Genomic DNA, 14,017 nt, shown 5'->3' on the forward strand with positions numbered 1-14,017 from the left:
AATATTTATAAAATTGAGCCAATCTAAACAATCATAATATTATTTGTTTGTACTCTTTATATTTAGGCTTTTCATCCTAATCAATCGATGGTTATTTTTCTCAAAAATAATTAGTACTAGGAATAAAATGAAAAAAGGGTCAAAATTTCAAAAATAGCTAACACTTAATTGTAACTCTTACACTAGTAGTAAATTGTTTATACTCGTAAAAATATGCTAGTAATATTTAAAAAATAGTTACTTGTCATTTGTTTATACGAGTTTCAAAAATAGCTAACACACATGTCAATTGTTTATACAAGTTTGTTTAATTTTATTGAACTTTCAATGTACTTACTATTTTTTTTGTGTTGTCATACTATTTTATTAAAGTATAAATTTAAAAATTAAAGATCCATGAAGCTTAAGCATGCCCGCCCCCGCCTTTTGACCAACGAGCAAAAGCGGAAACACAATAACAAAGAATCAGAATAGCAACTTCGTCTCCAATTTTTCAAAGTAAAACAACTACATAAAATCTAAATATAGTCAAAAGTGAAATGGAAAATAAGAAAATTTAGCTTGGAATTTCAATTTGAATTTATTTATTCAGTAGAAAATCTCTTTTCATATCCAAAACGCCGAAAAACATTGCCATTGCTCCAAGTTCACTTCCGCATTAGAGTGTAATGATTGGAAAGCAACTGACTTCTTAAAATTCAACCTTCCTAATTGTATACTAGCCAATCTGTACTAAACTAATTTTAGGCAAAATATGGCATCCTGACCCAAAACAAGCATTCTCACTAGATCTGGTACAAGTTAACAGACAAAAATAAACGCGAATCACCTCCGCCTGTAATCATACTGACAGAAAACAATCTTTAAAACTCAATGCAGTAGGTAATTTACTGCATGGGTGCCTCTCCCCATCCATTGTTTTACATTATTAAGAACTGAACAACAAGAACAAATTTATTCAGCAGAGCAAGCATCTAGATCCCGGCAAGGAGGAGCCTTAGGCTCACCTAATAATGTAGTATTTCCTCCTTCTGGTCCACAATTGATACGACCTGGGTTCTGAGTGCCACGCTGAAACATAAAAAGCATGCCAATCAACAATGAAGTAATATTATTATGCATGATAAAATTAGTCTATGCAACTTGGTGATCTTACCAGTGGTTTTTCACCTTTCCTGAATGCCTCAACAATCTCTACAGCTCTCTTTGGAGTGATATCCTCCTGCAGAAAGGAAGGGGAGAGCGATTGAGCACCAAATACTAAACTTATTACTACAAGATTGAAGATCTAGCGATCAAAACAGGATTAAAGTATTAACTCACATAATAATCGTAAGTATATCCTTCAGATCCATTGGAATAGTCAGCCACCGTCATCATTGGAGCGTTTACACAGCACCCCTGTCACAAAAATGAGGTGTCATATTGAAATAGCTGTATATTAAATAGGCTATGACTCGAATGGTGTTCAACATTCTGGAACAAATATAAGCACCTAATGACGTAATCAGTGGTTCTTGCTGAAGAGCCTCCAATGCATGGAAGTAAGATGGATGTCACAGTAATTTAACAACAATAATAGCTAAAGCCTAACTGTTAAATCCTCACACTCATATAGAGAACAAATCTCCACAGGATCTGAACAGCAATTATAATTTTTTTTAATCCTTTTTCATGCTCTCTGTACTATACCTCCATTGAATTATTAATTTTAAGCATATTGAAAATAACTAGTGAAAATTGTCTTCTGATGGGCAAGCATAACTTGTCATTAACAGTAGGTTTCACTGTTTCAATTCCAGAATCATATTTTATGCCTCACCAAGATTGGTTCAGAGGACCTAAGCTAGAGTAAAACAGGTTTCTAGATTAAAAGTCAGCAAAAAATAGAGGCAAAAACAATCTCTTCTTTCCTACCATGCTTTTTCTTCGAGTGTCATATATCTTTATGATTTTCACGACTTTCTCAGGGTTCCAAACAAATAGCAAGCTCCCCCTTCAGCTACCCAATTAAGATCTCAACATGGTCCGCTGGACAGACCTCTATGCATTGGCAACAATGACATTCTGACATGTAACAGACTTATTGCCTGTTTGGATTAGATTATTTTAGATGGTTTTAAGCCAAAACAACTTTTAAGCAGTTTTGTGGTGTTTTGAGTAAAATAAAAGTAAAAAATGCTTTTCAGCACTTGTTTTAAAGCCAAAATAACAAGCCAAACTACAAGTGAGAAATCCTAACTTATGGCTTTTGGCTTATAAGCCATAAGGTATAAGCCCATCCAAACAGGCTCTTAATCTAGTCAGATTTAGCCTCCAAGGCTTTGGTGTAGAAGTAAAACTGCAGCTTGTGATGTGTAGGTTAGGGACTTTCAAACCCTGCCACACGAAAATCCTAGTATTTTAAGTTTATGAATTGGTTATTTGTCAGCACCAATTTAGAAAGAGAAAATTTGGCTAATAGGCCTGTTCAAGTTTCCAATTAGCAAAATGGCCTACTTTCATTTTCTCATTTTAAAACAAAATAAAAAACCAACTTTAAGGAAGAATTGAACCATAATAACATATTAAAAACTATGTGAGCTATTTACAAATATACTTAAAACATAAAACCCTAACCCATTTTTTCAATTTCAAATTACTTTTTCATTTCTATCTTTACTTTTTTCTCCTCCATTCTTACCAAACACTCATTGTTTTTTCAACTTTCTCCTTTTTGAAGCTAGTATTTTATTTCCAAATGTTTTGTCTCCTCCCAAATGTGTAAGTTTTCTACTCTCTTTTAATTTTAGTCTATTTTTTCAAAAGGAAAAAGGTTTGTGTATACATATGTAATCGGTAGGATGAATAATCGATTTGTCCATATATCGATCGGATCGATAATCAATCTTTCCATATATTGCTCGGATCGGTAATCGATCTGCCGGATCGATAATCAATCTGTCCATATATCGGTCAGATCGATAACTGATCTGTCGGATCGATAATCGATCTGTCGATACATCGATCAGATCAATAATAGATCTATCCATCACAAATCACGTTTTGGGCTAATTTATAAAATATGTAAAAGATTTTAGTAGGAGGGGTTTTGCTTAAATACTGTGATTTGTGGACTAATTTGTAACTTTTAAAACTTGTAAATAAATTTTAAATTACAAATAAATTTAAATTTTCTAAAGTGGGTCATTTCCCTGAAAAAAAAAAAAACTTGTAGTCTATTTAATTACTTGTAGGAACACCCAGAGTACGTAGCACAAGGTGTAAGTATGCCCCAGTTTACATTTCAGATCCCAAGACCTCTGCAGGATAACTATGTTAACAAGCGGCCTTATCGTTCAGCACATGATGAAATTAAGCCTGGTATGCCAAGACCTTTTGAACCTCTTCATCCTCGGTAGACATGGTTCATTAAGCATGCTTAAGTTAAAAACTTGGAGCATTTGTGATGAGTTGATTAAAGCTAGTAATTGCATGAATGTAGTTGATGCTGGAAAAGTAGTAAGTATCGTTGATGTCCTGTCTTTTCCACTCTTGACACTCTATACATTTTTGAATTTAGTGATTCTTTGGTAGTTTTGATTGATGAGACACGTGGGGGTGTGAATGATTAATTGGAGGTTTGAAGGCAAACCCTTTGAGTCTAAAGGGTTCAGGTTGAGTAGGAGCAAGACAGAGTATATGGAATGCAAGTTTAATGACTTGAGACAAGAGAACGAGCTGGTAGTAAGGTTGGATTCCCAGATTGTTTGTAAGAGGGATAATTTTAAGTATCTCGGGTCCATGATACAGGGGAATGGAGAGAGTGATGAGGATGTCTCCTATCGTATTGGGGCAAGATGGATGAAGTGGAGGCTCGCCTGGGGAGTGTTGTGTGATAGGAAGGTGCAACCCAAGCTTAAAGACAAATTCTACAAAGTGGAAGTCTGTCCGACCATGCTGTATGGAGCGAAGTGTTGGCCAGTCAAGAACTCCCACATTCAAAAATTGAAGATGGCGGAAATGCGGATGTTGCGTTGAATGTGTGGGCCTACTAGAGGTGATAGGGTTAGGAATGAGGGTTAGGAATCCGGGAGAAGGTGGGAGTGACTTCGGTGGAGGACAAGATACGGGAAGTTCGGTTGAGATGGTTCGGACATGTGATGAGGAGGGGCACGGATGCCCCAGTTCGTAGGTGTGAGAGGCTAACTTTGGATGGTTTCAGGCGGGGTAGGGGTAGGCCGAAGAAATACTGGAGAGGAGGTGATTAGACGTGACATGGAGCAGTTACAGCTTATTGAGGACATGACCCTAGATAGGAAGGCATGGAGGACACGAATTAGGTTAGACGGTTAGTTCATGTGGGTGGGTGGGTAGTAGTCAGTAGTTAGGAGAGCTTTGGGGTAGCCGGGCCGACAGTCTTGGGGCTAGGTCTATAGGTTGGAGCTGCTAGTAGGAGGGTATGGGGTTGGGGTGCCTTTGGTTCGTTAGTATAAGGGTATTACTTTGTGGATGTTTTATTTTTGTTATTCCATCTTGTTTAATGCTTTATTACGAATTTGTTTACTATTCTTTGTCTTGAGCCGGGGGTCTATCAGAAACAACCTTTCTACTTCTCTGGAGGTAGTGGTATGGATTGCGTACATTTTACCCTCCTCAGACCCCACTATGTGGGAATACACTGGGTTTGTTTGTTTGTTTGTTGTAGTCTATTTAATTAAAAAGTAGACTTGAAGAAGCCATTTAACAAAGAATCCCATTTAGAAATGGGACCAAAATCCATTTGACTTCCGAACCATGCACCACCGGCCCTCAAGTATTTTTTAGTAATCATAAAAATCTAATCAGATTTCACCATGATAAACATAAATAGGAGAACACAATTAGAGTAAACTGGCTGATTAACAGTAAAGATGAGCTCTCTGACTTCGGGTTGTTCCCTGCCTATCACATCTTTCTCTTCTCATGTATCTAAAAACCATCCAACCAAGAAAGGCATCCTCTCAGCAATCCATGAATTCAATACTTTAGTGGCCCCAATTTGACAGGGACCTAATCACCCAAAAAAAGAAAACATTTTTCTGCCTATTGTACTAATTGCCTATTACATGGCTAAAACATCATTTGACCTTTAGATCTACTTGATTGTTTTAGACAAATTATTTGAAACATCATTGTTTTTTTCAATTTTTATGTTATAAAGAAAAAAAACTGATCTTAAGTTTAAAATTTTAAAAGATATTCATGTCATTAGTTAAAAATCTAATACAATATTAATAAAAATCCATAAGTAGTTCTGCATACAAGGACTTAAACTCTAAACACATAATTTCAAACTATTTGAAAAAATAAATTCCTCCAGGTTGGTCGAATCTGATGTTTCAAGTTGACGAGTTTTTGACGTTCCAAATTTCTCATTGGAACTAACAAAATTTACTTATGTCTCCCAAGAAAATATTTTTAACAGATTGCGTTTTTGTTATTAAAGAATAATACTTCCTCCATCTCAATTTATGTGATGCACTTAGACTAGGATGGAGTTTAAAATACTGACTTTTGAAACTTGTCATCTAAAACAAGTCATATATATTTGTGTGGCTATAAATCATCTTATTAGGGGTAAAATGGAAGTCTAAAGTTAAATTGCTTCTAAATATATAAATGCATCATTCTTTTTGGAACATGCTAAAAAGGAAATTGCACCGCATAAATTGGGAGAGAGGGAGCAAGTACATAGAATATTGGATAAGGCCTTTTGTAGAGGGGTAACACTTCAGAAAGAGTATATCATTGTAATTATGGTTGTTGATATTATAGAGAAGTAAAATGTGAACATAAAAAAATTGGTTGTGAAAAAAACTTGCAGTTGTCTTGTAGAGGCCTGACTATATATGTTGGAGTTCTAATTCACAACAGCAGATTTATCTGGGTTATCATATATTCATATAGGTTGCCAGGAGGCCAGTTTCCACCTCGCATTGACGAATTATACTCGTCACTGGATATATTCCTGCCTGCCAAACTAAACAAGAGTCCAACGTGCCCTTGTAGTTGTAGACCAAGGGTAATATGCCTAGTACCTAATTGAAGTAACCTAAGGACCGTGGATGTATGAGTGGATGCAGAGAAAATCAGGTTGGGAGCAGCCTGTTTTGGCAAGATTGTCACCTGGGAGGCTTGTTTAACTCGAAATAACTTGCAGAAGTGGGGTTACGCTGTAAGTAGTAGATACCATCTATGTGAAGAAGATTTGGAATCAGTGGAAAAATTGTTTCTGCGCTGCAGATTCTCAAGGGAATGCTGCGTGATTAATGTTTCATGGGTAATTCCTCTGAAGATCAAGAGTTTAATGGAGTTCTGGCAAAGACAATGGATGCCTAGAAACATGAGACAGATTTGGAGAACGATTCCAACCTGTATATTTCTAGAATTAAGGATGTTTTTAAATTTGTTAGGAGGGGTTACCTGATAGCTTCTTTGGTGGGGTTTTTTTGTTGCTTGTTGTAATTACTATACCATCTTGGTAATTTTAAAAAAAAAAATTCAATGTATTAGAAAAAAGTTTGTCTTAAATCTTCGTTTAGCACCAGAAACATCAGACCATTATGAGGTCTGACTTCAGTTCAAATTTAACATGTCAAAACACTTTGGTGGACCACTTGAGCTTCGTCCAATGAGGTGATGACGCATGCAGGCACATGAACAAGAATGGAGATAGAAGTGCAGATGCAAGTTCGAACGAACCCATAGCTTTTGTTCAAGCAGTGCTTTTGTGTTAGGAAATTTACTAAATGTATATATATTAGATTTAGAACCCAATTATTAGAACTTGAAATCATCATTCCACAATCCAGAACCAATAAAATTGAAATCTTGGCTCCGCCTCTGCATATGAACTTAGACAGGAGTAATCGAAGATCCTTTTCATTGAGCCAGTGGACTGCGGTAGGCAACTGATTTTGGAAGCGGCACTTAGTCCTCATCTTAAAACTTTCTCCGCTTAAAAAAGAATGACCTCTTTCCTTTTTTAGCAATACTTTAATTTCAACTTTCCATGTGGCATGTTTAAGATCACGAGATTAAAAGGCATTTTGGTACATTTGACATACTTGGTGGGAATATACTGGGTATGTTGTTGTTGGTGGTGGTGGTACATTTGACATAACTTTACTTTAGAACCACAAAATTCAAAAGTCTTCTTTATTTTCTTAAAATCCGTGCTAAGTCAAACTAGGTCATTCTTTTTGAAACGGAGGGAGTATCAAAATTTCCTCCAACATGCCACTAAAGTAGGCTTGCTAGCGAGTAAGAGTGCACATGCATTACGGATCTACAAGATACATTAATCATCAGAACAACTATAAACAAGGCCGCAAGCTGAGAAATCTCCGGTGTCAATTAGCTTTTTGGCAGATGCAGTACCTCTCCATGGGTGGTAGGTTGGTTTTAATTAAAAGTGTTCTGGATAGTATACCTACCTACATCATGTCTCTCTTTCCTATACCATCTAAGGTCCTGAAGCATCTTGATAAAGTAAGGAGAACGTTCCTATGGAAAGGCAACAGTGAAGATCATAAATTTCATTTGGTGGACTGGTCACAGGTTATCAAACCAAAAAACTTGGGTGGTTTGGGAATCAAAGACATATCGAAACACAATAGTAGCTTGCTTATGAAGTGGTGGAGATATGGTCAAGACCCTGCTAGTTTTTGGAAAAGGGTGGTGACTGCCAAGTACGGGAAACAAAATCACTGGAGCACCAGCACAGGCACAGCTCCCCATGTTGTTGGACCCTGGAAACACATAAGCAAGCTCAGAGATGATTTCTTCTTTGATGTCTCATTTTCAGTTGGAAATGGAAATTTAGTGAGTTTCTAGAATGACAAAATGGCTTATCGACCAACCCTTTGAAGATCTCTCACCCCAACCTCTATCGACTAGCTGTGAACCCCGACTCTACAGGTGTACAAAATAGAGCCGGAACCTCATGGAACCTCCTCCTTAGAAGAACCTTGCAAGATTGGGAACTAGAGGAGATCTCTGATCTTTAAAGAATTTTAGAAGACTGCACAATAAATCCCTGGGCCAGTGAGGAGCTAAGATGGGGTAGTTCAAGAGGGGTCTTACACAGTCAAGGCAGGTTATAGTAAATTGTGTGCTCAAAATGAAGTGACTGGACAATGGCCTTGGAAGCTGATTTGGAGAACTAAACTCCCCAATAAAATCATGTGCTTTACATGGACAGCCATCAGGGAAGCAATCCTAACTCAAGACAACCTTTTTGCAGAAGAGAGTTTCAACTAGCAAATAGGTGTTTTATGTGCCAACATAGCTCAGAAACAGTCAACCATTTACTATTGCATTGCTCAGTTGCATCTGATTTGTGGAACATGTTCTTATCATTTTCTGGGGTTAGTTGGGTAGTGCCGCAGAATGTGAAGGAAACTATGGAAAGCTGGAACCATTGGGTAGTTGACAGAACCATCAAGATCTGGCAAATGATACCAACATGCATTTTTTGGAGTATCTGGTTGGAAAGAAATCGTAGATGTTTTGATGGGATTTCAACTCCTAACTCTTCTCTGAAGTTTAAGTGTTTGATGTTTCTTTTCAGCTGGAGCAATTTAACCCCTACAAATGATGTTATTCCTCTTGTAAATTTCATTAGTTCCTTGTCTTTGGCTTAACAGCCATACTTTTTGCACATTGAAGGAAATAGCTCAATGTTATATCTGTAGGTTTTTGTATATAGGAACTTTCCCTAATTTTTTTTTTGTACTGTTTTCAGCATCTTCTTGATGCCAGTCAATATAACAATTACTTCATCAACAACAACAACAACAACAACAACAAACCCAGTGAATTCCCACAAAGTGGGGTCTGGGGAGGGTAAGATGTACGCAGTCCATATCGCTACCTCCGACGAAGTAGAGAGGTTGTTTCCGATAGACCCCCGGCTCAAGATAAAGAATAGCAAACAAGTGAATGGATGACATAATAAAATCAGGATTAAGAAATAGTAAAATAGAAATCAGAGAAATACGAAATACGTGAAATAAGGGCGACATGAAATAAGAAAATAGGAACTACAACATAAGACATAGGATAACAATTACTTCATCAAAAAAAAAAAATAGAGATAAGCCAATTTCTACTTCTTAATTAAGTAACTATCAGTCACAACTCATAGGCATGGTCATGCGATTTATTGCATAACAGTTAAGCATAACAAAACACCAATCTCAACATCAGAGTTTAGGTTTGGAAAGCAAAATGAGCCGATAATAGTTCACAAAAGTTGTCAGGAAGGACATGCTGTCCAGGCCACCAAATAGAGTCAAGGTCAATATCGATAAGATGTATGAAAAATAACTCACCATGCATTCCATCTCACCAACAGAAAATAAGCCATCCTTGGTTACTTCTGCATACACGAATAAGTCATGAACCAGAATAAGTAACATGTTTCAGCAATCGGATTCTTTAAGACCTTTTGCTAATCAAGCAGGATTATTAGGACTTCGAAAAGCTAACAAAACAATTGGAAAGATCTCCACAAAACACTGACCATTGCGCTTTACACCAAGGTGCTTCAGTATAGCTTCTTCGATATCTCTGGAACCACGGATCATACAAGGTGTTGTGCCACAAACCAGAAGGTGGTATTTGCCAACCTAAATGGACAAGAAACTGAGTAAGCTATGTTAAGTAAAAACTGGTTCTAATGTTCCTGCACTTGCACGAGCCAAAGCTCAAGACAAACTACTCACTTTTGTCCTGTTGAACATCGTGTAGAAAGTTGCAACCTCATATACACGAATTGGGGTGACTTCAACAATCTTAGCCACCTTTAACATTTAGAAGACTAGATTAGATACTTTTGAATGCCAGTTTAGACATGGGCTGAAAAATCATAGAACAAATAACCCCTGATTAAGGAACGGCAAATTGCAGTGTGCTTACTTTGGGGGTATACAAAGGAAACAAGCGTAAGGGAGTAATACAAATATCAAGTTAATACACATATGACAGATAGCATAAATACAATTATGGCGAGCACTGAAGGTGAATTGGTTCGAGCAATCAAATGCTATTAATAGTAAAGTGCACCAAATAATTTCAATTTCGATAGTGGTAACCGTTAAAAATGCTGATCCTTAGATAACGAACTTTATAATAATGTGAAACATAAGAATCAATCTGAACAGTGTCAACATACTGCATTCATTGCCGAAACAGGTAGCCACCCTCCATGTTGCTGCTGTGCAAGATCCAACAAAGGAATCACTGCAGATTGTTTATAGTTGGATGGATAGAAAGACAATATCTCCTTCACCTGTGCATTGCATGGGAGGATTAAGTAGGATTCAAGATAGAAGATAAGCAATTTTAAGGAAGAACTATCAATTAAATAGACACATTTAAGTACACTACTATGGTAATCCTCTGGAATTGAATTATTGAAGCTAATCAACATTCAAAAGCCATTTCAAAAATCTCCATGATGCAGGAAGTCCCCACTTCGTGGAAATATACTGGGTATGTTGTTGTTGGTGTTGTATGCAGGAAGTTCCATGTTATACTTTTTTTGTTAGTAAATTCTGAAAATTAAGTTATGACCTCTACTGAAGAATGCAACGGAAGTTAATATTCCTGACATTTGCAATTTTCGAGTCAATACATCAGCACTGCTACTGAATAGCATGACAAAAATAGGCCAAAGCAACAAACAGGGAATCTGATGCACCTTGAACAACAACATTAATCACCTACAATCTTTGATGGTATTTTCATCTTATTTGTGATTGTCTCTCTTCGCTATTTTCCTCTCCAGCTTTTTATTTTAGTTGGATATGCAAGGTCAGCTTGACTATTAGATTCTGTTAAGAAAATAATTTTTCTCCCATTCATTTTCAAATGAGAAACTAAGCCTCAAATGCTCAATTAGATAATCTTCCCATACGAATGTAAATTGAATTTACGGTCTCAGGTAAATCATTTCAAAGTGCTGCTATTCATTTCACAGCCAAACTCAAAAATTGCGTCAATCTAGATTCAATCTTTCAACCAAGTTCAGAGAGTTAAAACCTGGATAGGAGCGTAAATAGCTTATACAGATACTAGTACACATATAATGTACAGTAGATACATATCATAGCATAAAAAGAAAGCATATTCTGATTCAAGAAAGTTTGAAACCTATCCTATAGGAGAAGCCATAAATCATTGCTCCACCATAACACACTGAATTTTCTTTTATTTTTATAAATAACCGCCATAATACATTGAACATTTCCAGATAGCAACAGCTCTTGAGCTGAGCTACAAGTACGTCTATAGGTTTGCTAGAACCCAGAAGGCTTTGGCTCAGATCCTGAATTTGTGTTTAAGAATCCACTAACTCTGTATATATAAATAACTTATCCAGAACTCAACTTACCTATGAGCTCCAAATCCTAGTTTCGCCTCTAGCTCTTCCACGCACACAATATAAGAAAAAAAGAGAACATAAATAGCGAATATTCAAACTTTTGATGTATTTGGAATGAAACAACGGAAATTTTAAGAAATGTTACAAATCATATAAAAACTAAGTACATTTTTGGTACTCTGAAGGATAATAATAAGCAATGCAAACCTAGAACCTACCTTTGCTTTGTTTGCATCGTTAAACTCCCAAGGAAGGTCCGGATTGTTGTCCGGTGTATCAATGTGCTACATACAGTACAAAATCCAAAAATAAACACACAATCAAATACTCAATTTTCAAAATCTAAACTGAGTACTCCGAAATTTGCAAATTAGATAACAACTCACATAGTTGAGTGCAGTAGAAAAAGATCGCGATGCCTGTAAACACGGAAGAGATATTTACTTAAGGAAACAAATAAATACCAATCCGAATATAGTAATGAGGATTATTAGACCTGAGTAGTTCGGCGGAAGGCGGTACGGATCTCGTTAACGCGTTGGACAGCGAGGCGACTGAACATTTTTAGTCCCCGGCGAGATGGTTGTCGGACAAAATGGGAGATTTCGGGTTTTGGGGCGAGGAAATGGAGATATCGCAAGTCTCATAAGATTGGGCGTGTCATACACACGTTCCTAAAACCGGTAGGCCCATCAGCATTGTTGCATTTGGGCTCTCATTTTGTTGGCTACAAATAAGTTCGGTTGTACATTTGAGTAATAGCGCCATGGGCTGGCCCTTTTCAAAATTAATAGCCACAGTTTGGATTATTAGACATAACATAGCCCTTCGGTCAAAATTATTCCAATGTATTGCCATCAACAAAGATGACTTAACTACGGTCCCCTAAGCCAAAATCTAGTAAGAGAATATTTTCCCAAAAAGCTTTTCTTCTTTATTGTTCCCTTTCTATTTTTTCTTTCCAAAAAGCTTTCTTCTCTACTGTGATACAAGATATTCCTCATTTATCTGCACATTATGTTACATGAAATTTAATTTCTCCATATTTATAGCGCATTTTTTCATTTATCTTTCACCTTGGGGCTTCATCATCTTTCTCCATGATTTTTTTCTTTCTTTTTCTATTATATTTGTTTGGTGGTTTGTGGGCTATGGCGATTCACTTTAATAAAAAGAAATGTTGGTTGCACATTTCACAACTAATTAAATTAACAAATTTCATGTTCAGAATTTCAGATCGTGTAACGAATATTCATATCTGCTTTTCTTCTTGTTTTTTGTTGTTGTTGCTAATGATTCTTTTTTTTTCTTTAATTTCAGCTAAAGGATGTTTAGAACGTGTATAGAAATTGTATAATTATTATATAAAATATGTATTTGTACATATTTATATAGAAATTGTATATGATATGTATAAAAACTATATAATTATTATTTAGAACATATATCTAAATAATTATTACAGCTATAGCTTGTATAAGATGTGTATAAAAATGATATCATTGTAATATAAAGTATTGTATATGTGTATCATTGTTGTATAAAATATGTTGTTGAATAATATTAGGAAGAGTGAGGTGCTCAAAAAGCTATAGCATTAATGGAGGCTTTATTTTTGTGTGTTGAGGAATGGCCAGCTTTGAAACCCTAATTGGAGCTGCAGGTGGAAACTTAGCAGAAGTTCTTGGTAAGATCCATCCATTGATTTAGTCTATTGTTGTAACCTCGATGGCAAACCCTTATTTGGTCAACAATAGCGCCACTACTTTTGGTCCCCAACAATTGATTGACAATAAAGTGGGAGGAAGAACCCAGGATGTATCGGAAATAGTGAGGAATAGAACAGGGATTCCGGCTCAGAAAAAGTTGGATCTTAACCTACTAATTGAGAAGAAAAAAATGGAATACCCAATTTAATGGTAACAAACTTGCTGTGAGAGGTATGTCACTTAGCCATGTTGAACTTGTGATCATAGATGGGGAGACAGTAGTTCGGAGACTCTCAAGTGGAAATAAGCTATTATATTGTATATGGTAGGAGAATCTCCAAGTATTGGAGCAGTGGAGAGGTTTATTGTAAGTAATTGGAATTTTGCAGCAAAACCCAAAGTATACTATCACAATGATGGATACTGTGGTTAAGCTCAGTTTCATGGAAGATGGGGATAAAGTGATGTACTCAAGGCCTTACACCATGGGAAGTAGACCTGTTATCCTCAAAGTATGGGCAAAAAACTTTGATTTTAACAAAGAAATGCTCCAAACAATACCTTTTTAGGTTCAATTACCTAATTTACCTTTGAATTGATGAAGCATAGATGCCTTAAGCAGAATTGGGAGCGGTTTGGGTATTCCTTTGTATGCTAATGCATGTACTACTCAGGCTGAAAGGATTTCTTATGCTAGGTTACTTTTGAAGATGGATGTTACTAAACTACTACCTCATGTTATTAGAGTCATGGATCCTAATGGTAGAGTTTTTGAGCAAGGTATAGAATATGATTGAGAACCTGAATATTGTTTAGAGTGTCACCAGATTGGGCATTCGTGTCATGTACCTAAACCACTACCGTTCAAGAAAGTTGATAATATAGGCCAATAAGAAAA

At 36.3% G+C, this 14,017-nt stretch overlaps 1 protein-coding gene across 1 annotated transcript; it reads right to left on the reverse strand.

Annotated features, from left to right (window-relative positions):
• Positions 1–755: 755 nt before the first annotated feature.
• LOC107863842 (NADH dehydrogenase [ubiquinone] flavoprotein 2, mitochondrial) lies at positions 756–12,130 on the reverse strand. The gene is made up of 10 exons (XM_016710001.2): positions 11,907–12,130; positions 11,797–11,829; positions 11,629–11,694; positions 10,199–10,315; positions 9,750–9,827; positions 9,548–9,653; positions 9,357–9,403; positions 1,324–1,401; positions 1,157–1,222; positions 756–1,071 (listed from the first exon to the last, which is right to left on the reverse strand). The coding sequence occupies exons 1-10, from the start codon at positions 11,970–11,972 to the stop codon at positions 955–957; spliced, it is 774 nt and encodes a 257-aa protein (XP_016565487.1). The 5' UTR covers positions 11,973–12,130; the 3' UTR covers positions 756–954.
• Positions 12,131–14,017: the final 1,887 nt, after the last annotated feature.

The sequence above is a fragment of the Capsicum annuum genome, chromosome 3, assembly GCF_002878395.1.
Source record: "Capsicum annuum cultivar UCD-10X-F1 chromosome 3, UCD10Xv1.1, whole genome shotgun sequence".
NCBI classification, from domain to species: Eukaryota; Viridiplantae; Streptophyta; class Magnoliopsida; order Solanales; family Solanaceae; genus Capsicum; species Capsicum annuum.

Excerpts from the sequence above, each read along its gene's own strand:
- LOC107863842 (XM_016710001.2), bottom strand. The coding sequence starts at position 11,972 with ATGTTCAGTCGCCTCGCTGTCCAACGCGTTAACGAGATCCGTACCGCC. Across the intron at positions 11,830-11,906 it reads CCTTCCGCCGAACTACTCAG|GCATCGCGATCTTTTTCTAC; the intron begins GTCTAATAATCC and ends CCGTGTTTACAG. Across the intron at positions 9,828-10,198 it reads CTGTTTCGGCAATGAATGCA|GTGGCTAAGATTGTTGAAGT; the intron begins GTATGTTGACAC and ends TAAATGTTAAAG.